Source organism: Penicillium subrubescens (genome assembly GCF_028828155.1).
Source record: "Penicillium subrubescens strain IBT 31985 chromosome Unknown utg000005l_segment0_segment0, whole genome shotgun sequence".
Classification (NCBI taxonomy): domain Eukaryota; kingdom Fungi; phylum Ascomycota; class Eurotiomycetes; order Eurotiales; family Aspergillaceae; genus Penicillium; species Penicillium subrubescens.
Window position 1 is genome coordinate 4945032 of NW_026643155.1, and position 22901 is coordinate 4967932.

A 22901-nucleotide genomic window follows, 5' to 3' on the forward strand; every position below is an offset into this window, starting at 1 on the left:
TATGCGTATCTATAAAAGTGCTGGTTTAATGGTTGTCCGGTAGATCATGTTTGTGAAAGATAACCTCTCTGTGAGCCTGCCCGGGGCAGCAGAGCAGGATAATCAGGATAATATTCAATCAGTCCTCCTTAACAGAGGAGCTAGAAGTTTTACCATAAGTAGCTTAGAGACGCTCTTTCGCTCTAGGGTCTGCTGGGATTTACCACTAGAAATGTCATCGCCGTTATCCCTGTGGCTATGCTCGTCGATAGAAAAGATAGTGCCTAACCAGCGATTCACAATACTATGTCTTCTTTAGGCAAGACTGCTCGGTAAGCTTCAAAAAGGCAAAAATCTGGAGAAATAATATACAGAAATCAAAAATTGTCTGGTCCTAGCTCCAGCCTGCAGCAATCAAGATTTCGTATACAAAACGTGCTCTGCCTAGTTATCTCTAATAGAACCGACTAAATAAGCTTAGGAAGAATGTAGCTTACTGAATATTGTTCTAGCAGGGCGCTCAATAATTCAAATGATTAGAAACGGCTAAGTTATAAAGAAACCGTGGTAGTATTTCAACCACTTAGCTATCCGAATATCTAGGCATTGTTCTGCCGATGACACCCTGAGGGTTACAATTATGATTTTAAGGTAGCTAGCTAAACGACCTCAAAACAACGCGATATCCACTCCGCTGTAGACAGTATACGTTTGGATAAAGACATTCGACGACTATTAGCATCTATATAACGCCACGGTACAATGGACTAGTACCTATCCTTATTTGAGGTCATAGTACTCAGAATCCGTTGTATCCCATAGAATATCCTTAGCCTCTCTGTATGTCCTATGCTTATCAGGTCCTTCCTTGAGAATCGGAGAATTAGAGCCGCCACACGAGCTGTAATTAGGGTAGCGAACGATGTCCCCTGCTAGGACTAAAAGGAATTTGTACCCTTTCTCCTAAGATAGCAAAACTGTCTTTGCTAAGAATTCCAGGAGGATTGTAGGTTGACCGACGGCCGACTCTATCGGTAAAGAAGATGCAGAAGACAAGACCGACTAACCGTGCGGGAAAGGTTATTAGATAGTCCAGCTTATCAAGCCTATTGTTCGAAGCGGCTACAGACATCAGAATACCTTCTATATACGCCTTTAATATAGCCTTATATACATTTTGGAACCACTCTCTGAAGCCGAAAGATATTGAGATAATGTCAACCTTCTAGCACTACGTCATATGTTCAATGGCCTTTTAAAGAGTTACTTTGAGACAACCCCCCTTTGCCAAGACAAAATTTTGCGTACCCAAGCCCCTAGTGGACCGGAATACCTTTAGGGGATCGTATGTGCGTAGATCAATACCCGCCCGCCCCGATATCGCTCGATGCGCTCCTGGATGAATAAGATCACCGCCGCTGTGTATATCCACTGGCTCGGGCCTCGCTCGCGCGCAGGAATCTCCGGCTGCTATACCTGGTATGTAACGTTGATACGCCGAGTGCGGCTACGATACAGATTGACCTCCCTCACCGGGACCTTTATCGCCTGCTATATCTGCGCCTCCCGGCTCGGGGGAGGCGTAGCTGTTGGAAATATTATCTGCGTCCTATATTGCGTCAATTGCCTAAGCCGCTGTATCTGCGGACGATATTGAGTGGACCCGTTGAGCATAATATAGCACTTATTAATGATAATCTGGTCCAACCGGTAGAAGCTCCGCTGCCGGTTTAGAAACTGCCTAAAATCTACACTAAGTGCTGGCTTAGGCGTTACGAGCACAATCCTCGCCTCGTCAGGCGGCCGACGGCTCTCCTACTTAACACACGAGATCCTAAGTGTATAGCAGCGCTGCTGTATATCGCTGCGTAGTGCTAGGAGCGGGATAACCACTACTGTAAGCCTACCCGCCGTAAACGCAGGAAGTACGGAGTTAGGGACGTACAGATTCCACGGGTCTATCCGAGTTGAGACCCATGGCTCGTCAGCACGTCACCCAGATGCCCTGACGCCCCTGCATCGTCATTCAGAACACCCACACTTTTGTTCTTTAACTGTTCAAGAATGACCTTCGATCCGAGAACCTTAGTAACTGTATATGCGGACCTATCAAGCGCAAAATTTTCTCTACTGTGTTCCAGGCAGCGCAAAGGACTAAATAGTGGACCCTATGGCGTTCCATACAAACTCCATCAATATCAACCTGAGAAATCGACACACTCTCAGCTGTCACTGTCAGCGACCGAACGGATCATGGAGCTACTCCCAGCTTGACCTGAACCGTTGTCTGGGTAATAATAACGGTATGTACCGCGCCAACGAAGAATCCTAGAACCTGAACTCTAACTCTACTCCGGAGGCGACTTGATCTGGGGAGGAGATAGCTTTGCACATAGCGCGACGGAGATTCGTATTTCTCTTGAGGGGCCCGACAAAGCTCCGTGGCTGCATGCCGAGCTGAACGATCATGATGGAACTCATCAGTGTGCCTCAGTAAGTGTTAATTGTGTGTACGAGAGACGGTCTCTGATTCAGGTACAGGTGAACCTATCCGAGTGTATCCATAATCATATCGGGGTATTGACATTTAAGCCTTGCGACGGGGGTATTCAAAGTAATGTAGGCGATGGTAAAATTGCTGCTTCGGGAACTAGGAGGTGATCGGAGTCTAGGATGAGTTAGTCGCCCCGCTGCCCTGAACAGCTACCGTAGCTTATGGAGCGAATGAGGAGCTTGCTAAGCAACCCTCGTGATGTCGGCGTCGATTTCGCTTGAAAAAAAAATAATAAAACTACTCCGTTTTGCCCCTGATCAAATATCTTCCTATGTAGCATCAATATGCCAGTGTCAACTTTCGATCCAGAATTATCGGCCCAGCTCCACAATGAGATTCTGTGTCGTGCATGGATCGGCGCAGGACGCGACTTAGCATCACTGCCGTCCACAACCTGCTGGGAAATATCATCCCCAGTCCCAGCCGAAATTGCTACGAAACTGAATCCAAATCTTATTTGCTTCCTCCGTCTCGCGAAAACGACAACATGGGACCCGGAATTTTACTTCTTCTACTTTCTGCATTCACTGCAAAGCAGTGGATACCTGCATTCGCTCCATACGTCTGATAGGTTTATCTATCTCTATAATCCCACGAGTGCTTACGGAGATGAGGAAGTAGGCATAATGTCAGTCCTGCTTCCTGGTATTGCCCTAACAGGTGTACTGATACCATGCTAGATTTGATCAAGAAACGGAATTAGCGGCCTATGTTGCTCATCACTATGACTTGATCGACGTCTTCCATGAGCCATGGGCATGGAAACCCCTGCAGGATATTCTTCAGGCATATCTAGAGATGATCGAAGAAGGAAAAGTGCAGGCGTCTCCAAATACGGCTGAAGAGCAAGAGGCCTGGCCAAGAACACCCCGATTCTTTCCATGGCAGTATAATCAGTATACGGCCCGAGATGTCAAAAAGACAAATAAGGCATTTACTCGACTTCTCGACGCAATCGAACATCGACTTCCTCAAACTACGCAAGATTCAGAATTGCATCTTCCATACTCACCCGCTATCCTCGACGAAGCTAGTATCCCTAATAATTCGTTCATTCGACCTTTCTTCTCGGAGATACCCCCTCGGACCTTGAACTTTCGTTACATCGCCCCGGGTATCAGTATTCAGTTACCTACACAGTTTGCTGCCCAGCCGTGGAAAGAGATATCCGATAACGAGTCGGAAGACGAAACAAACGAGGAAACCGAAGAAAAAGGTGGGCAGAGCAACCAGGTGCCCAGTCAAGAAGCTAGTCGAGACGCCGATCAGGGACGAGCTGAACAGTTCGACGAGAACCTCGATCTTCGGACCCCAGGGGAACGATATTTTGGGCCATTTTCCTCGTCCAGCGAATCTGACGAAGAAGTCTATTTTTTATCTGATGGAGATGAAGAAGAGCGAAGTGACGAGGATGATCATAGCGATGACGGCGAAAGCAGCAGAAGAAGTGGTGCCTTAAGGATTTTCTACAACGTTCCAGATATCGACAGCGATAAAGATGAATATCCTGGAAGGTTGCAAATACAAAACCACCCAGTCGGTCACGCAGTGCCATTCTTGCTATTCCGAGGTGACGAATCATCCTCACTGAGCTATAAGCGACTGTTTTTCCCTGATATAGAGGATAGTCACCAAGGCACTTCTACGGGGTTATATGTCCTCGCACCTGGCATAGGGGCAAACCAATTTGGGGACTCCTGCAGACTAATTCTGCCTTTTAATATCGGAGGTCGCGGGCATGCGCGGTTTAGCAATGGTCAGAGACTAATGAATGCCTGCGACTCCTATGTGCCTCAGGAAACCTCGTTTGAGCTTTACCAGGCAGGGCGAGAAAGTGGCTTTTTGGAATTTCATCCAGTACAGCTTCATAAAATCTTGCTGAACTGGGCGCAAAGAGTTGAGGCCGGTGATTGGGAAGTTGATGCGAATGGGGTTGTGGGTGGTATTGGGAAGTTTGAGGAAGCTGATACACCGGAACATTGGAAGAAATACCAGATTCCGCTGTCCTGGTGAGAGATATGATCGGCACACTGAGGCAGTGAATCCAAGCATTTCAGCAGATGGCGATCCCAACTCAAGCATCTTCCAAGTTCCCTTTCCACTCGGCAGACTCGTTGTAGTGCGTAATAGTCAGCCTGACTCTATCTTGAGCTGTGGTCCCGCATGGAAGATCTGCAGGCCCTGCATATACGAGGCCACTAGTGTTGTCCGAGGGTCTGAGCGATCATGGTTAATTTCTTACTCCCCGGGCATCTGTATTCTCAGTTGCTTGTTTCTAATAAAGTCCGGCGTTCTGATTGGATGGTGAAATTCAAAAGAAGCAATCTACTATTGCTTTCTCAGCATGGCTGGGGGATTTCCAGTGCTGGCTCATCGAATGCGATCAGCCCTGTCGAGCGGCAGTGCAACGCAGGGTCTCTCCGTATTGGCTGATGCCAAAATTTAAATATAGGCTGACTGAGTGGCTATAGTAGAGGCGAGGCTGTGATTCTCGGGGACCTCGATGATCGTCTCTTTACCTAGAGCAGTTCATGCTACGGCTAGCCATAACTGTAACACTGGGATGATGGATATCTCGACTGGCTCGGTTTCAACCTGATGCAACTAGCGCACAAAGAAAGTCAGGCCATTCGTGATTGATCGGAGTTGATAATTGGCTGGTCTGAGTGGGCATCCCTTGCCCCTTGCTGCAGAGGTCTAGAGGAGGCTTAGATATGTAAAGTGGCGTTAGGCACCGGTTCATATAGAGTCGATCGTTGCCAGTGTCCTGTTTCTTTGCACTTGCGCATTGACTAAGGCGAGCCTTCTTCGACAGACAGAAAGTATAGATAAAGGGTAGTAAAACGCCCGCCTCACTTGCCTCAATCCTACCTTCACCTCAAAATTTCACCCACGAAAAGCAGACCATCCATGACCCCATTATGGATGCAAATCTACTAAGAACACCCTCTGCCGAGCATACAACAGAATCGGATGACCAAATATCAACATCATCTGACTCAATCCAGAAAATGAAGCGGACGCGGTCGATCGAGACATGGATTTCAGATCGATTTGTGTGGGAAACGTTGGCCATCTCCGCATCTGTTAACCTGGTGGTCGCCATCTTGATTATCCTGATGCGTTTCGAGTCTCAGCCTACCTGGAAGTATGTGTCGTTGAACTCGCTTATTTCCTGGTTGTCCACTTTCTCGAAAGCATGCCTCTTATTCGCCGTCAGCGAGACTTTGGGTCAGTTGAAATGGGTGAGGTTTGCCAGCAAGTCACGGCCGATACAGGATCTTCGCACGTTCGACGCGGCCAGCCGAGGTCATTACGGCAGTGCATAGCTAATTTGGCGTCTTCGAACCAAGTAAGTAACTTTATATCAATCCAAGTTCTCAGGGAGTTAGATCGCTGGGTCAAGCGCTGATTAATTCAGACATTTCGCATTTTGGGGCAGTTTGGCCACCGTTCTCACAGTTGCGTTCAATCCTTTCACTCAAAACTTGATTAACATATATGCCAAAATGGTCTATGACGCCTCGCAAATTGCGACTGTGTCGAACAACTCTGTGTACGATGAAATAGATGTGTCAAGCCTCTCTCTCCCGCGTGGTTTAAGCATCCACTAACTTGAACGCTTGTCGACTACCAAGATGACCAGGCATTAAAGGCGAACGTCTATAACGCATTGATCAACATTAACGCGTCGAGAGCATGGTCTGTTCCGCAATGGACTTGTACATCTGGGAACTGCACTTGGGCCCCAATTGCTGCACTTGAAGCCACTGCTAAGTGTACGAACGTGACGGATCGGTTGCAGTCCCGCTGTTATCTCCTCACAAACTCCACCGAGCGAAGATGCAACATTACTCTTCCGAGTAGTAATGCTACAGCAAATGTCATCCAGGACACTTGCTGGGGCACTCCAGCAATCGTGGTCAAGAACCTCGCTTCCGGCATATACAATGCAGGCCCGCTTCCCCAGCCATTGGTGTACAAGAACACAGTATGGAGTCCTATTCAGTTCATTGGACCCAATGGGTTCTTTGATCTGAATTCATCCACAGTGGCGCCTACATGGCAGGCATGGGATGCGCTCTTAACCCATTTGTCCGCAATCCCATGCATCCGTCACTAATGGTGTTTATGATGAACAGACGTTGGCTACCTGGGAGGACGTCTCTTGGGGGAATTCTGACGACGGAACAGACGGGTATAACCTTTATCCTCCTTGGGGACCCGACCTGGGAATGAAGTATAACCGGAGGTTTACCGTAGATACGATGGCGCAACGCTCCATTGTCAGAGTCCTCGCAGCCCTCTTCTCTGGCGAGGTAGACAGCGATGGGGTAATCTATACGGAGGGCCATCTCCAACCAACAATCCATCCTAACGGAACCTACGCTGTGCCAGATACCCTACGGGCCCTCGCAGCGTTGAATATCACCGGATGTGATGTTATGACTGCCGAGAGACTTCAATGTGCCTTGATCAATGTCGCAGCAGCAATTTCCAAGACCTTCCGGGATACACCTTGGCTGAACGGCTCACACTTGGGAAGTCATCGAACGGCAGAACAAAAAGAACTAAAATCTTCGTCGCGGTGCGGTGGCAGTGGATTGCGCTCCTCCCCGTTTTCGACTGCTTGCTAGGTGTTGTGACGTTGGTAGGCACAATGTGGGAGAGCCCACGAGCCGATGTTCCCAACTTGGAAAACGATCCTGTACCATTACTGTTAAACCAGAATAGTAAACACAATGGTGCCTTGGATGACGAGCATGAAAAGGGAGATGCGAAAATAAGGTTATACAAAAGCGGAGATAGGGCGGTGTTGGGGATACGTCTTTAGCGACATATATTTTATCAAGATTGGAGTCGATAGAAAATAGTTCTGGTCGGATCTTTACTCATCTTGCAAACGTTCACGGAAAAAAGTACTTCGTGTCGAGGACAAATTTGTCTCAAACAAGTTTCCGCTCCCTTTACCAAGCTCGTATTTAACGACTCATCACTACCCCTCATTTACAACCACAACCACAACCTCAACAACGATCGAATCCACATACATCAAAACCTCAAACCCGCAAAAATGGGCATGAAAGGACGCTGCCAATGCTCCAAAATCGAATTCACCACTCCAACCGCAAAACCTCTCGCTCTATACGCCTGCCACTGCACAGAATGCCAACACCAAAGTTCCTCCGCCCACGGCATCACCGCCATCTTCCCCTACTTTGAGCTCTCGGACTCTGTCGCCGATCTCGTGGGAACATACACCCGCAACACACTTACGGGCCGACAAATGGAATGTGTGTTCTGCAAAAACTGCGGCGCGCGAATATTTCACCGTTTCCGGGATCTTATGCCGGCGCCCGGGGAGAAGCCGGGTCCTACGGCGACTACGAATGTTAAGGGTGGGTGTTTGGTGGGGTTGGATAAAGAGATGATGAAGAGTGCTGTTCATATTTGGACTCAGCATGCGATTGTGGATATCCCCGAGGGAGCGGAGAGATATGAGAGAGAGCCGCCGCAGGCGAATCCGCTTATATCTAAGAGCTGATTGAACATTAGATGTGAGTGTGGTATGTAAACATCTGCGCAAATGAAGAGTTTTTGAAGAAGCATCATGATTTGATGGCGATAATGTAGGTATGAACAGAAGCCGCTATTGGGATATGTACATGAATCCAAAAACCTAGGCTCCTCACTCGCTAAGTTGAAACAAGCAAAAACTCTAGCCAACAACGCAGGTCCAGCCGTTGTCGATGGCAATGCACGCGCCGTTGATGACACTGGCACCCTTGCCGTAGGTCAAGTTAACGCAGAAACCAGCAACCTCATCTAGGTCGCAGGGAGGGGCCTGGATGGACTCATAGACGGAATTCATCTTCTTATAGCCCTCCATGTGCATGCCGGTCTTGAACACATCGGCAATGTTGGTGTTCATAGCACCCATCATCATGGCGTTGCAGCGAATGCCCTTGTTGCCGTAGAAGGCAGCAGTGTTCTTGGTCAGACCAACCAGACCGTGCTTGCTGGCCGTATAAGCGGCACCTATTCGTGTTCAAGTTAGTACGAATGTCATCCACACAACGAGGTAAAAAGCAGCTTCAACATACCGGCGGCCCATCCAGCTCGACCGGCGACAGAGACAATGTTGATAATCCGGCCATCAGGCTTTGGCTGCTCAAGCATGTTACGAACAGCCATTTTGCTCAGAATCATGGGCGCAGTGAGGTTCAGGGCCATCACTCGCTCCCACTGTTCCACATCCAGATCGCCAACTGGAGCGAAATGATCCATGATTCCGGCGTTGTTCACCAAGACATCAATCTTGCCAAATTCCCGGATCAGCTCGTCAAACAGACTCTGCACCTCCTCCACTTTGGTGATATCTGCCTTGATGGCTCGCAGGGGTCCCTTTGAGGACAACTCGGCGGAGGCCTCTTGCAGACGCTCCTCGTTGATGTCGCAAATTACCACATTGGCGCCAGCGCCGAGGAAGTGAGTGGCAATCGCCTTGCCCAATCCACCAGCTCCACCGGTCACGAGACACGTCTTTCCTGCGAGAATTTGCTCAGACATTATGGAGTGTTGGTGTTGGGTTTGTATTAGGTGAAGAGTTGAACAGGAAATTTCTGTAGCTTGGCTCAATGCAAAGCAGCCATTCTTGATCTTAAGTATTTTTTGCTCCTAGCGACGGGAGCTACTGTATCCGCTCTCCGTTGTGAAGTGGTTCATCATGCTTCGCTTGGAGCGGGCTCGGTCGTTGCGATTCCGGGGAATGGGGATAGAGCTTCAGCCATCGAACCATTCTGCTGGTTGTTCATGCCGAGACGTATTCTCAGTACAAGTTGTTGTCAGCTAGCTTTTTACCATATATGAGGGCGCGAGCATGATATATTGCGTTCAGAGGTTATCAAAAGTGATTGAATGGGTAGAGGTAAGCACAAATTTAGACTTTTTTGTCTACTTGCCACGTGGTCATGGTTATTTCCTCGTCATTTGCATCTGGGGTTTGCAATCTCTCATGCATAGTTCTGCCGGAAACGATACGAGATCGCGTACCACCCAAAATTACATGGCAGTTGCTAGTCGGGACCTCCATCATCCGGAGCCCTAAGCCCTAACGCCTGTTTGGGAAGGACGTCTGGCTTTCCCTCGGCGGGAAGATGTTGGCCATCCGATTGGGGGCAGCTGTCTGGAGTACTCTCGCAGACTCGCAGCGGTATTCTACACAACATGATATTTCGGAGACATGCCGACTGAAAAAGAGGCTTGTGTCTTCTATTGCCGAGTTCTCAAGAGGAGAAAGTTGACCCTTGCATTGCCGACCACAACGTCCAAAAGGGCAACATCAGGAGATGAACAAGCATCCCCCGGCTTTTCTATTACCCAATTATCACGACAGATCCCTCACGGCCATCGATATCAGTCTCTGGGTCTCATGATGACTCGACAAATGACAGGCCAAGAAGGGCCGGTCTTGCTTATCGGCGAGAGGCCGATTTTGAGGCGTTGCTTGATTCCCCCGCAAGAATCCCGACTAAGTTTACTGGCCGGTCCGGACTGGCAGACTGGGCTCCACCGGCATCGCGCAAACCTTCTCAATAAGGAAATTATGGGAGTCCATCTATCTTATCACCCCGACAGCCCCGACTATGGTTATTTGGTCACTCCATGGGGCGTTAAAGATAGCATGGGGTAGGGATGGCAGGCTTCCGGCCCCTTTGCAGCGGTCTTTTTAAAGCATAGGTTTCGCCCACCTAGTGAGAAGTGACTGTTCTACCTGCCAAGAACAGCTTCAATCGCAGCCATGTCGAAAGAAGACGAGAGTTCACAGGTGTTCAAAGGCACCACAACCGAAGATGTTCGCCTTGAAAATTTGGGCTATGAGCAGGGTAAGTCTAACGAAAACACCCTGTTGATCGCTAAATTGTATTCTTGATGCTGACCTTTGGCGGAATCTTAGAGCTTAAACGTTCTTTTGGGTTGCTGTCTATGATTGGTTTCAGCTTCAGTGTTGTGACATCGTGAGTGCCCTTGCCGACGCCGAGAGCAAATAACTGTGTACCTAACACATTTCTAAGATGGACGGCACTGAGTGGTGTGTTCATCGTTGGAGTGACCTCGGGTGGTCCACCAGTGATGGTCTTTAGTTTCATCGGTGTCAGCTTGCTCACTCTGGCTGTTGCGATTCCCATGGCAGAGATGTGCTCCATGTACCCCGTCGCAGGGGGACAATACTCGTGGGTTGCTGCGCTTACGCCTCCCCGGTTCGCTCGAGGTTTATCATACGCCACTGGCTGGTTCATGCTTATCGGTATGTCTCCAACTTACTAACTGGCTGCACCATATCAAAGGAGTGCTAATCAAGTGAGCAAAAGGTCTCCTAGCAATGGGCGCCACGAACAACTCCATTGCCGCCAACTTTGTGCTGGGCATGGCAAATCTGGTTTTCCCGGAATATAATATTGAAAGATGGCAGACAGTACTGGTAGCCTACCTAGTGGCTATTCTATCTGCCGCTATCAATCTTTGGGGATCCCATTTACTGCACCGGATCTCCAAATTTATTCTAATCTGGAATGTCGGCTCTTTCGTTATAGTTACCGTTACCCTCCTTGCGATGAACGATCATAAGCAGCCCGCCTCTTTTGTTTTCTCAGACTTCCAGAACACCACAGGCTGGGGTACCGGGATGGCTGCTATTATCGGCGTCCTACAGGCATGCTTTGGAATGTGCTGCTACGATGCTCCCTCGCATATGACTGAAGAAATGAAGTCGGCCTCGAAGGAGGCACCCAAGGCTATTATTTTGGCCGTGATTTTGGGTGCGGTTACAGGATTTGCTTTCCTGCTCACACTTTGCTTCTGCATTGGCGATATCACAGAGACTGCCGAGAGCGCTACCGGCGTCCCCGTTATTCAGATTATCTACGACTCCACAGGAAGCAAAGTCGGCACCTGCATTTTGTCTAGCTTGATTGCCGTGATTGTTATTGTGGCTGGTGTCAACATCCTCGCTGAAGGATCTCGCTCTGTTTATGCTTTTGCTCGTGACAACGGACTGCCTTTCTCGAAGGTATTCAGCAAGGTCGAGAATAAGAGCCAGGTCCCGGTGAATGCCGTTCTTCTCACTCTGGCCGTCCAATTGGCCCTTGATGCCATTGAATTCGGCACTACGACAGGCTTTGAGACAGTCATCTCGATCTCAACCGAAGGCTTCTGTAAGTTCTCTAGCCTCCAGCTGGCATAGGAACAACTAACAACATTCTCAGATCTTTCCTACGCAATGGCTCTTTTCAGCCGTCTGATTGGATACCTCTCCGGCCATGTCACCAAGCTCGAGGGTCCTTATGCATTCTCTACCCCGGTGTCGATTGCTCTCAACGTCGTGGGCCTTGTTTTCCTTCTTTTCGCTTCCATCACTTTTAACTTCCCGAGCACTGCTCCTGTGAATGAGGAGTCGATGAACTACACTAGCGCTGCTGTTGGTGTTATCGGTCTCATTAGCATCGTTACTTGGTTCACCACTGGTCGGAAGAACTTCACAGGTCCGGGAGCTGTGAGCTTCCTCAAAGGACAGAATACCGCGCAGAACGCTACGCAAGCTGATGCTGCTGCTGTGGAAGTGGACGAGAAAAAGCGTTAGTTTTAAAGATTTTCAATTATGGAACACGACCCTGGTATCATCTAGGAAGGTATACCTTTGTTTATAATACATATGAGAAGAACAAATTGTTGCTAGGCGATGCCAGTCAATTTAAGTCAAGACCTGAGATACAGTACTATATTCGAAGCACACTTGTATAATTTCTCTCTCTGTTATCGCTGTTGCGTAATGTAGTTGACCCGAGTATGTAAAAGGTTGATTCTGGATACACTTTAAGCCTTACCTTCCCTCAGGGAAAGGTTGCAAATTCCAGGGCTAGGATAACAATTGGTCCAAGTAGGACTCAATCCTAGCCCCCGCAAGATAAAAGGCACACTATTAGTTCAATTGTTGGCACTTTGTTACAACTATAGCAACCGCAGCCTACAAATACCGTAGATGGCAAGGTTACATTTCAATTCTGTCTGCCACCAGACCTAGTCTTGAGTGAGGCTACAGATGAAGCCTCCCAAAAGCAAACATATGAAAGCACTCTGTGAGCCTCGTGGTAGCGAGGGGTAACTAGATTGTACATCCGATTGACATCCAGACCAGTTCATCATGATGTTTTACGAGCCATTGCCTTCCCTCAACGCCTCGAAGAGCATGCGGGGTCAGCGCTAGCTATATAAATTGTGCAGGTCACGGGAAGAGTCCAAGACAAAAGGTAGTAGATATTCCCCACAATCTAAGAATAGGTGCTCTCCGCCGTGAATGCCTAACCGCTCAAAAATTTACGACAGGAGGACATGGTTGCTTGGCTTCGCTTGTCTGCATACTCCACGCTGTCTGACGTAGCTGTTTCTCTTTACAGTCAAGTGTGATTCTTGAGTCAGGCGGGCTGGATAACCCGACTTGGCAAGGCGCCCCAGCTGAAAGCTACGGGAGCAACAGCCGTATAATACGAGCATGGTTCACTCCTAGTTCTAGACATCAAGCAAATGGTGATTACGAGAAGAAGAAACTTACAATGGATATTACCTAGTGACTTTTTCATGGCAATAATGTCTCACTCAAGCCCTGTTCATCGTATACTAAGCGGATGTTGGAAAAGGCCTCCAGCAGCATCTTGAGGCTCTTGGTGACACCCAGGTGACTCGCGTGCTCAAACATACGGATCTACAAGAGCCAAATCTTGTTCTTAACACCCGATACTATTCAATCGGCAATTCCGATAAGATTGCTAGCATCTAGCTTCTAGCTCATGCGTGTGATTTGAAATGCCGGTTGTAAGACCACGGAGAATAGGGCTGGACGAAGTCTTGGCGACATGAAGCAAAGGTGGGACAAGACCCCGCTGACTGGGATCTATGCATGTATACCAATTAGGGTTTAGATATTGACGTGGCTAGCCGTCGATGGTTCGCGATCTGTCCGATCGCTAGGTATCCACTGTCATGCATGACCATGTATGCCAGCCGGGATTTAGACAGCTTTTTCCCTACAAGTCACTCCACTGGTAAACAATGTATATTGGGCCTCGAGATACTAAAGCTAGCAAACTGGAGGCCTGCCAGTTGGTATTATCCGTAATAGCATTCGATGTATCACTATTAGATCACTCTCCTCTCATTTCATTATTGGCAAAACAACATGGAAGGCTTCTGTAGACATATGCAGACTACTGCACCACCAGTCAATTCCGCCCCCAAGTCCAAAAGCCGCTTTCCCCGCTCGTATTCTTGTCCAACACGGGAATGGTTCCCCAAGAACAAGCCATCTCAGACCTGACCTAGGCCAGGACAGATCCGGTGGAAGGCTCAATGGTCCTTAGAGTCACCAATGTCTGGGCTGTTCCTACCTGATCTGAGTTGCTCCATGACTACGTGTACCAGCCTTTGGCACCAGAAATAGGCTCAGCATAAAAGTTTGCTTCGTCTACTTTAGCCTTGACATAATGACCGTTGGTCCACCAAACATCGGTAAGTTTGTCTGCACTGTTCGGGGAGTTGAACCCAACCTCACCGGACCCTCCATCGGCCATGTAGAGAGGTTTGGTTGACCAGGTGGTATTTTCCGAGTCATCATGCGCAAGCCACATGCATTCATCTGTGCTTGAGACCGTAACTGGAGCGGGGTGGATTCTTAGCTTTCCATGGACGCCTGCGGGCTAGATTTAGATGAAGACTGCATTAGACTGCGTTGGGTCACCGTTTTTTGCTTTACCTGCAGATGAGAAGAGAGAAAGAGAGCAAAGTTAGTCAGTGTTCTACGGTCAAGGTAAGAGGGGAGAATTACCGTCCGCATAGAATACCTGTAGACCGCTAATATTGTCTCTGAACGCATAGATGTGGAATTGGCGCTCAGCACCACGGCCATTGCGCGGCGAAGCCGAGCAGGTGAAGCCCAAAGGGGCATGGAAAAGAATAAGACGACATGAACATGAAGTCAGCATGTTTCTCGTATGATGATTGCTTATTTTAAAGGACGTCGAGGGTCATTTGGTAAATATGTGATGGACGTTCAATCAAAAAGCAGATATACCGCAGAGTTAGCAATGGGATGATTATGGTTCAGATCCGGTGGTGGTGGTGTAGTTTGAATTATACCTATTTATCAGCTCAATCCACAGCCTCTTCGTAATCTCCCTGGGTGCGTTCGCAAAGAGATGCCTAAAATTCCGAGATGGTCTCACAAGTCCACGTGCCTGCAAACGTACCCAGAATTATCTCTTTACAACGCAAAGATTGAAGAAACGAAAGCTTCATGACCCATTGTACGGGGATGCTATGTGTATTCGGTGGATGCTGACCAGGTAACCTCGCCAGGTTAATAGATAGTCGACTCTATTAAGCGTTCAAATCTGTAAACAATACCGGTGGCTTTCTCTCGGGGTGTCTTACGACCCTCGTGCCTTGATATCATCTGCATCTTAGACTAGCGTGGTTGAATGAGGGGAAAAATACGCCACCGTTGGCGGCCTTGTTGATGCACTATACGCCCCAATTACGGACAACCCAGCCCGAGCCTCGCTCGTGAGATGACTCTGGAGCAATATATAGCTTTAGAGAATTGGACACCGGTTGTGAAGCAGAACTTCTCTTAAAGTGCCATTGATAGCCCTGTCAGCGTCGTCTTTCAGGCTTCATGGAAGCGAGTTATATCCTCCCCCTTCAAATCCTCCTCAGGTAGACAGCCATCATGAAGATTTTATACATAATATTCTTTGTCTTTGCATTGTGGACAGCTGCCTTTACTATTCCCGGCCTCGAGACTCGCAAGTCCAAACAATGTACAGGCAACGCAGCCCACACTCGGAAGAAGTGGTGTGATTATAACATCAACACTGATTACACCAATGTAGTTCCTAATACGGGTGCCACTCGTGAATATTGGTTTTCCATTGACGAAGTCACCGTCGCCCCTGACGGCGTTTCGCGCCCAGCAATGGCGGTCAATGGGACAATTCCTGGACCCACCCTCTATGCCAACTGGGGCGACGAGGTTGTTGTACATGTCACGAACCATCTCTTTGAATCGGAAAATGGGACAAGTATTCACTGGCACGAAATTCGTCAGAACTATACCAATTCAAACGACGGCGTGGTTTCAATCACCCAGTGTCCAACTGCGCCTGGATAGACGGTGACCTATAAATGGCGAGCTGTTCAGTATGGGACTTCCTGGTTACACTCACACATTGGACTTCAGGCGTGGGAGGGTGTCTTTGGGGGAATCATTATCAATAGCCCTGCTAGCTCGAACTATGATGTTCATAAGGGTGTTCTATTCCTCAATGACTGGTGCCATCAAACTGCGGACTAGCTATTCACGTACGCTCAAACGAAAGGTCCTCCAACACTCGACACTGGACTGATCAACAGGACCAATGTGTACAACTTCACTGGATCACGTTTTACAATGAGAGCCAACAAAGGGGAATCTTATCGTTTAAGACTAGTCAAAGCGGCAATTGATACGAATTGGAAGTATATGACTGACGATCATACACTTACTGTCATTGCTATGGATCTCGTGCCGATCCAGCCCTATACAACCAGATTCGAAAACATTGGAATGGGTAAGCTAAAGCACCTCCAGTATCATAGACCATAACTAACTTTAAATCTGCAGGTCAAAGATATGACGTGATAGTCACCGCCGACCAAGCTTCTGTGGCTCGAGACTTTTGGATTCGCGCAGTGCCGCAAACCCAATGCTCTGAGAACGACAATGTCAATAACATCAAGGACATCCTCCACTACCACGCCCAAATAGGGATTCCCAAACGAATGCTACACTTTTCGACGATGGCTGCGTCGATGAAAGTCTAAGCAATCTAGTTTCCATGGTGCCAAAATCAGTTTCCGCTGCAGACTAGAGGTCCATGGAAGATGTGACTGTCGCCAAGAACACACAGAATCATTTCCGCTGGTATCTGAACAGTACCAGTATGCAGGTCGCATGGGAAAATCCCACGTTAATTCAAATTCAGAATAAGGCTGTGAACTTCTCATCATATAGTGGTGTTATCGAAGTTCCGAATGCTAATTAATGGGTTTACTTGCTCATTAATACGTCGATTCCTGTCGCCCATCCGTTTCACTTGCATGGGCATGATTTTTTCATCTTGGCTCAGGGGGTGAACCCTTGGGATGGGACCACGATATACAAATCCTCCACGGAGAGATGCGGTAATGCTAGAGAGTTCGGGATATTTGCTTATCGCTTTTGAGACGGAAAATCCTGGCGCATGGTTGATGCATTGTCATACTGGTTGGCACACCTCGGAAGGATTTGCTCTGCAGTTCATTGAGCGTTATGATGAGATCAAAGATTTGATTGATTATCGGACTCTTGATGAGAATTGTGCTGCTTGGGCGGCATATGACTCAACATATGGAATCGAGCAGGAAGATTCGGGTATTTGATTCCCACAAAGATCGGATGTTCCATTTGTCTTTTTGTTGATCTGTGTGATGGAATATGGCGTCTTCGATAGTGTTTGTTTATAAACTTCTACCCAATTCGAGTGCCCTGTTCTTGCTGGGCGGTTAATACAATGATGGAGATTGACTGGTCGATTTATTCGTAGTTTGTCTGTCTCCAAAATCATTTAGTCAAGTAGATTCAAAGTATCTTGAACAGAACTAGCGACCTAATTATGACGTCTCACGTGATAGCTAGGTACCGATTACGACGCACATCATCCCCGCATGTAGATGGGTGGTATCGAGGCACGAATCAGACCCTTATGTTAGCACAAGGATTGCCCATCGTGACAGTTCATGCAACTTTATCAATGAAATTCACGTCCAAAGAAAGAGCGGCAAAGTAATGTCCTCGACATAGAACATGGCTCCTTATAATTGGCCATCTCTTTTGAACGACGGGGCTTGGTCCCCAGATCGGCGTCCATACAGTAGTTTCCCGCACCCCTCCACGTATGAGTTCTGTGTAACCTGTGTTGATGCCACAGTCTTTAGAAGTTAATACAAAGCGGGGGAATATTCAAGTCCAAGAATGAGAACACTGCAGCTTTTCAAAAGATCACAATAATCATAGGCCGGGCACTGAGAAGTCACTATTATGTAGCATGTCTTTAGACCTGATAACCTGAGGAATGCCTAAAATGATTGGCAGACCCCCAAGCTAATCCGCTGAGGCGCGGAACGAATCGAACCTAACCATATGCAGCATGACGTCTGGTAGTTAGCCTTTAGATGCATGGGCGTCTGACGGAAGATGATGTATCATAAATGCTCGGCAACGATGGACGAACCAAAATAGCGGTCTACATTTACGGTCTCAGAAACAGCCCACCCACCTCATAACTGAGGTTAGCGGTGATCAAAATTGTGCGTTGGAAGGAACTGTGAGACTCAAGATTGGTCCCATTCTACAAGAATTATAGCCAATCAAATCCACCAGAAGGAAGACTAGAAGCTCGTCATCTTGGGTTTCCGATGGATAAGTGGCGTGGGAGAGTTGACCAGCCAATGGCCAACCCATCACACATCGTTTATCATGAAAATGTGTTTGTGCCCTAGTACGTGATAATCTGTGAATACATTATGAGAAGTTGGTCCGTGTCCTGGGCTGAAGTGGTGATAGCCCTGGGAAGCGAATGTAGAGTCTAATTCCACAAATTCCGGGCTTTCTTCATCTCTTCGCCCGTGCGCGTTGGGTAATATGATGCTGGAATGATTTGGATGCAGTATCACCCACACCCATAAAGTCGGGGTCATAGCGTGAGAGTCTCGTGGAAGCTCGAGGCTGAGTGTCTTATTCTACTTATACGGCGTCTCTTCGTTCACAGCCTTGGAAATTCTGATCTTCCTTGACTAGCGTATAAGGTCAAGCATTGTCTGCTGTTAGCTGAAACCTCAAGGATAATCATTCATACAATGATAGCTTGGTTCTTGTTAGGAAGCGCCATAGCCTATGGCCTGCTCCTCACAATCTATCGCCTTCACATACACCCACTCAGCAGATTCCCGGGGCCTCGGCTGGCCGCATTGACCGGACTATACGAGCTCATTTGCAGTGCTTGGGGGGCTGGCTCCTTCGATGACGAAATCGATAGAATGCATCGGGTCTATGGTGGGATAGTACCCCCGAATTATACCGGATATCTGATGCTGTACTGACATGTTCGGGAAGGTCCCGTCGTCCGGATCACTCCCGACGAGGTTCATATCCAGGAGCAACTCTATAATCCCAACTATTCCGACAGTTGGATCAAGGGCAGCAAGGTTCTAGATGCTGACGGTCGCCAATCGGGAGACACCACCCATCGGTTCCAAATCAGGAAGCGATCGATTTGGCAGGTGCAGTCAATCCTTCAAGTCGAGTTCCATCAGATCATCCGCGGCCTGGTCCGGAAGCACCAAGTACATCGAGAGTTCAGGTCGCGAGTTCGGCCTCTGATCCCAATAACCGAGCACCGCGGGACTTCCACGGAAGGAAGCGATCTAGAGGATGGATCCGTAAGCGCCTCACATTCGGCGCGGGGCTGATCGATGTCCAGGTCCAGCCAGGAGGGCAAAGACCAGCTCCCCACGCCGGGTAACACAGGCCCACGGTCCTGGCGTTCGCGGGGCTTTAGCGGGCAAGCATGGTATTCGACAATGTAGGGGATGGGTGATCGAAGTCTTCCGTTTTGAGACCTGTTGGGACTCCACAGAGTTTCCAGACGAGAAAGACCCGGAGGGAAAGGATCTTGAGAGTTTTGCTTATTGGCACATGGCTCCCCGCGAGATGCTCAAGTTTGGTAAAAGGGGATTTCCTTGAACTGCCGGATGGAGGCGCTTTAAGGTTACCGAGCGGGGGATTGACCGGACTTGCGTTCGAATGGAATGAACAGCAATGACGGAGGAATTCACGAATATGATTCGGTCGGTGGACAAAGAGTCCGACGGGCATTTGTGTTCTCTCCGGAAGACTGATTATTGTCTAGGCGTCGAGGGAATATCCGTGCTATCAAGAATTACTTGAAACGGACAAAGGAGAAAAAGGTTGAGGGAAGAACAAAGGTGTCACGGAGGGGCTTTTGTTCGTCTTTTTGTCCCCGCCGGCCAACTTCCGATTTCTGCAATTCCGCACCTCTTCGTCCCTTAACAAGACTCTCCTCGACTCCCTCGCACGACACACCCGCAGAATTGCGCAATTGATCCCTTCTTATACCTTTGTCTCATCCAATTCTTCCCTACTACACGCCACAATGGTATGTTCTTCACCTGGTTGATCGCTCGTATGCGATTCGATGCGAGATCGTTGATCGCCGGAGCTGCAGATCTCTCAAGACAAGCTAACTCGATCGCATCTGCTAGCCTCACGCCGACTCCTCCTATTTTTACGGCCAGACCAAGGAAGAGGTCTACTCACAGCTTCTGGACCAAGCGAAAGGTCTTCTCGATGGACAGCGCAATTGGGTAAGTGCTGCTTGCCTGTGGTCCCAACACATCTCCATACACCTCCATAGGCCACTTCCGTACCCAAGACTATCATTGAAAAACAGCGAGCTAATGATGTATCACACAAATAGGTCAGGTGAGCACATTCACCTCCACATCACGCGACCACCTCGATGCGCTTGAATTGCGCCTTGCGACCCTATCAAGCGAGCAACAAGGAACTGACTCTTCCGCCAGCAACCTGTCGAACATCTCCTCCCTCCTCTGGCACGCCTACGCCGCTCTCCCCTCCCCATCTTCTGCAGTCAACTGGGCCGGCTTCTACATTCGTGATGACAAGTTCCCCGCTCTCGCCTCGCCAATTTCCTCGCCCCCGCTGCCCGGCGCACCGGGCCTTGGTGGTGTAACCATCTCGACGACCTACGCATCCCACGAAGACCAGATCTTGCTCCTCGGTCCCTTCCACGGCAAGCCCGCCTGCCAGCAGATTCGTTTTGGAAAGGGTGTGTGTGGCACCGCTGCCGCTAGCCAGAAGACTGTCATTGTCCCCGATGTATTGCAATTCCCAGGTCACATTGCCTGTGATGCCGATAGCCGGAGTGAGATTGTCGTGCCTATCATTATTCGCGGAGAGGTAAGTTCCTATCGTCTTGTTCATATGCCGATTGGTAAGTGGGACCGAGGCTAATTTGGCAATTGAAAGACCGTCGCCATCATTGACATCGACTGCACCCTCCCCTCTGGCTTCGACGAGGAAGACCAGAAGTACCTCGAGAAGCTTGCCGATCTCCTGGCCGAGAGCTGCGATTGGTGATCAACAAAAGAAAACAAAAGTTTGAAATGTTTATATGAGATACTGGGAAACTGCGTTATGTGATACGATTGGGATTGTAAAAGGGTTTGCTCTCGGGCTTGAGAGTTGGAATTTGTGCTGACAAAAGTTTGGGTTCTTTTTGGGACGAATATTGAATGCGATGTAACCTGCTACGGCCACAGGGTATCCAGTGAATATTTGAGGGGTTGAGATTTGCATCGTGCATTTGCGTGGTATATAATTCGATGAACATGTTATGTTACCTTCACGGCAATTGAGCAGCTACATGTATGCGACGTCGCCAAGAGGTCGATCCTGCAACGTTCGCCTATGTAATTGCGACGAACGCTTCATCTAGATGTTACCTTCTGGGTCGGTTAGATCGTCTGAAACGCAAGATCTGCAGTGTGGGGGGACCCTGAGACCCCTGCCAAGTGACATCGCGCATGTCTGAGCGTGAACTATTTTAGCTGGTCAAGCTAACCCACCGAAACAATAGCCTGTGGCAGTTCATGAAGCATCAATACTAGCGAGTAGTTGAGGGTATTGATTTTGAACCATAATGGACGGTTTCTGCCCCTGAATATACTCTGCATCTCATAATTCAAGGTACATGACATTTGAAATCCAAAATATTCACAAGCTCAGCTTAGATTCAAAATCAAGAGCCACATCCCCAGCGTCTTGCCTTCCTAGAGCTTAGAATCCAACATTGATCTCATAACCAGTACCGCTCTGCGTAGTCGAAAATCCAACCTGACCAACACAGTCACCATATTCATAAGGCTTCCCCAGACTTCCAGCGTTACCACTCGACGTAGTCGGGGCACCAAAAGTCACCGAAGTCTGAGGCAGCTCTCCACACGCATGACTGCCCGAGTTCCAAGGATAATATTCAACAAATCCAACTTGCGAGTTCGTAATTCCACCCGAGCCAGACGGCAGCGTATAAGAGCCAATATGAGTCTCGGTTCCAGTAACAGCATCCACCAAAGTTCCGGTCCAAGTTGTGCCCTGAGTGTTCTGGATCCTGAGCAGATATCCATGGTCATAAGTAGCCGCAACGTCGACGGCACAACTCACACCGGGACCGCCATCAGCTCCAGGGGTGCAGTTACTATCGCTCGTGGTAGTTCCGCTGACGAAGCTGGAGAAGACGCCGTGAACGATGGACTTGCCGTTCGAATCCGGGCGTGGCTGGAGGCCTGTATATCCGACGTCGCTTTGGCCGTTGAAGCTGAATTGCTGGGCGTAGTAGTATCCAGAATCGTGTTTGGCATTAGGCATTGAAATTGGGAAAGTAATGTCCGTCAATCCAGTGCTGGGGACGTCGGAGACACTCCATGAGAGGCCGACCAGAGCGTTGGAGGCTTGGAAGATGGAGGAAAGGAGGGCAGCACGGGAGAGGGTGGATGGAGTCTTCATTTTGGAGATTGTGGTGTACTTGTCTGGTTAAGAGTGAGTATTATCGCTCTTTAAATAATTCTCTCTTGTCTATAGGGGGCTTGTGCGCTTAATCAAGGTCAAACACGCGCTGTTTCAGTAGATTTTGATCCGCAAAGTCAATCGTTAATGCCGGCGACGAGGTTACATTGTATTGCCTAGCCATTAGATCTACCAAGGGCCCCTCCAAATCGCAAGCATTCCGCCTTATATTGATTGGAATGATGCTGCACTATTGAGAATCGGCATGTGGTTCATGTGATGTTTGCTCTATTTGTCTCACAAGAACAAGCAATAATGCCAATAGCGCACTTTTGACCCACTTATATTGAAGGTCCAGTAAATAGCTATATGGCGCACATTCTATGTCCCCCCGAGAGGCCCCTTACATCCATGTATGACACATTTGATTACACGAGGTCCTTATGGGGAAGCAGGTGTTTCGCCAGAACTCTCGAACAGAGGAAGTTTGTCCACCTTCCTATGACGGACGGATTCTAGAAGCTCGGGCGTGTGGGGCTGATAGTTCTGGGGTTACCATGGAGCTGTCCTAAGCTTCTAAGGTTCGCTTGACAACCAACCCCCAAAGTAATACGGCTGACATCATTACGTCTG

General features: G+C 48.6%; 11 protein-coding genes across 11 annotated transcripts; 8 read left to right on the forward strand and 3 right to left on the reverse strand.

Moving 5' to 3' along the window:
* Positions 1–2149: 2149 nt before the first annotated feature.
* Positions 2150–2472, forward strand: N7473_008318 (CVNH domain-containing protein; the record flags this gene model as incomplete). Its single annotated transcript, XM_057154258.1, has 2 exons — positions 2150–2282; positions 2339–2472. Coding segments are annotated over 2 exons (267 nt in total), but the record flags the coding sequence as incomplete, so codon positions are not given.
* A 345-nt stretch (positions 2473–2817) lies between these two features.
* On the forward strand, positions 2818–4546 carry N7473_008319 (uncharacterized protein; the record flags this gene model as incomplete). Its single annotated transcript, XM_057154259.1, has 2 exons — positions 2818–3161; positions 3214–4546. The coding sequence occupies 2 exons, from the start codon at positions 2818–2820 to the stop codon at positions 4544–4546; spliced, it is 1677 nt and encodes a 558-aa protein (XP_057008597.1).
* A 908-nt stretch (positions 4547–5454) lies between these two features.
* Positions 5455–7170, forward strand: N7473_008320 (uncharacterized protein; the record flags this gene model as incomplete). The annotated part of the gene is made up of 4 exons (XM_057154260.1): positions 5455–5681; positions 5955–6105; positions 6180–6524; positions 6676–7170. 4 exons carry the CDS (start codon positions 5455–5457, stop codon positions 7168–7170), a joined length of 1218 nt encoding a protein of 405 aa, XP_057008598.1.
* Positions 7171–7607: 437 nt separating this feature from the next.
* N7473_008321 (GFA family protein) lies at positions 7608–8078 on the forward strand (the record flags this gene model as incomplete). The annotated part of the gene is made up of 1 exon (XM_057154261.1): positions 7608–8078. One exon carries the CDS (start codon positions 7608–7610, stop codon positions 8076–8078), a length of 471 nt encoding a protein of 156 aa, XP_057008599.1.
* Positions 8079–8252: 174 nt separating this feature from the next.
* N7473_008322 (SDR family NAD(P)-dependent oxidoreductase) lies at positions 8253–9103 on the reverse strand (the record flags this gene model as incomplete). Its single annotated transcript, XM_057154262.1, has 2 exons — positions 8253–8572; positions 8638–9103. The coding sequence occupies 2 exons, from the start codon at positions 9101–9103 to the stop codon at positions 8253–8255; spliced, it is 786 nt and encodes a 261-aa protein (XP_057008600.1).
* A 1231-nt stretch (positions 9104–10334) lies between these two features.
* N7473_008323 (putative GABA permease) lies at positions 10335–12173 on the forward strand (the record flags this gene model as incomplete). Its single annotated transcript, XM_057154263.1, has 5 exons — positions 10335–10419; positions 10491–10551; positions 10609–10841; positions 10906–11748; positions 11800–12173. The coding sequence occupies 5 exons, from the start codon at positions 10335–10337 to the stop codon at positions 12171–12173; spliced, it is 1596 nt and encodes a 531-aa protein (XP_057008601.1).
* A 1822-nt stretch (positions 12174–13995) lies between these two features.
* N7473_008324 (uncharacterized protein) lies at positions 13996–14568 on the reverse strand (the record flags this gene model as incomplete). The annotated part of the gene is made up of 2 exons (XM_057154264.1): positions 13996–14240; positions 14412–14568. The coding sequence occupies 2 exons, from the start codon at positions 14566–14568 to the stop codon at positions 13996–13998; spliced, it is 402 nt and encodes a 133-aa protein (XP_057008602.1).
* A 746-nt stretch (positions 14569–15314) lies between these two features.
* On the forward strand, positions 15315–15755 carry N7473_008325 (uncharacterized protein; the record flags this gene model as incomplete). The annotated part of the gene is made up of 1 exon (XM_057154265.1): positions 15315–15755. The coding sequence occupies one exon, from the start codon at positions 15315–15317 to the stop codon at positions 15753–15755; it is 441 nt and encodes a 146-aa protein (XP_057008603.1).
* A 279-nt stretch (positions 15756–16034) lies between these two features.
* N7473_008326 (laccase-1) lies at positions 16035–16447 on the forward strand (the record flags this gene model as incomplete). The annotated part of the gene is made up of 2 exons (XM_057154266.1): positions 16035–16194; positions 16248–16447. 2 exons carry the CDS (start codon positions 16035–16037, stop codon positions 16445–16447), a joined length of 360 nt encoding a protein of 119 aa, XP_057008604.1.
* Positions 16448–19836: 3389 nt separating this feature from the next.
* Positions 19837–20843, forward strand: N7473_008327 (GAF domain-containing protein; the record flags this gene model as incomplete). The annotated part of the gene is made up of 4 exons (XM_057154267.1): positions 19837–19839; positions 19946–20047; positions 20166–20663; positions 20733–20843. 4 exons carry the CDS (start codon positions 19837–19839, stop codon positions 20841–20843), a joined length of 714 nt encoding a protein of 237 aa, XP_057008605.1.
* A 699-nt stretch (positions 20844–21542) lies between these two features.
* On the reverse strand, positions 21543–22268 carry N7473_008328 (uncharacterized protein; the record flags this gene model as incomplete). Its single annotated transcript, XM_057154268.1, has 1 exon — positions 21543–22268. One exon carries the CDS (start codon positions 22266–22268, stop codon positions 21543–21545), a length of 726 nt encoding a protein of 241 aa, XP_057008606.1.
* Positions 22269–22901: the final 633 nt, after the last annotated feature.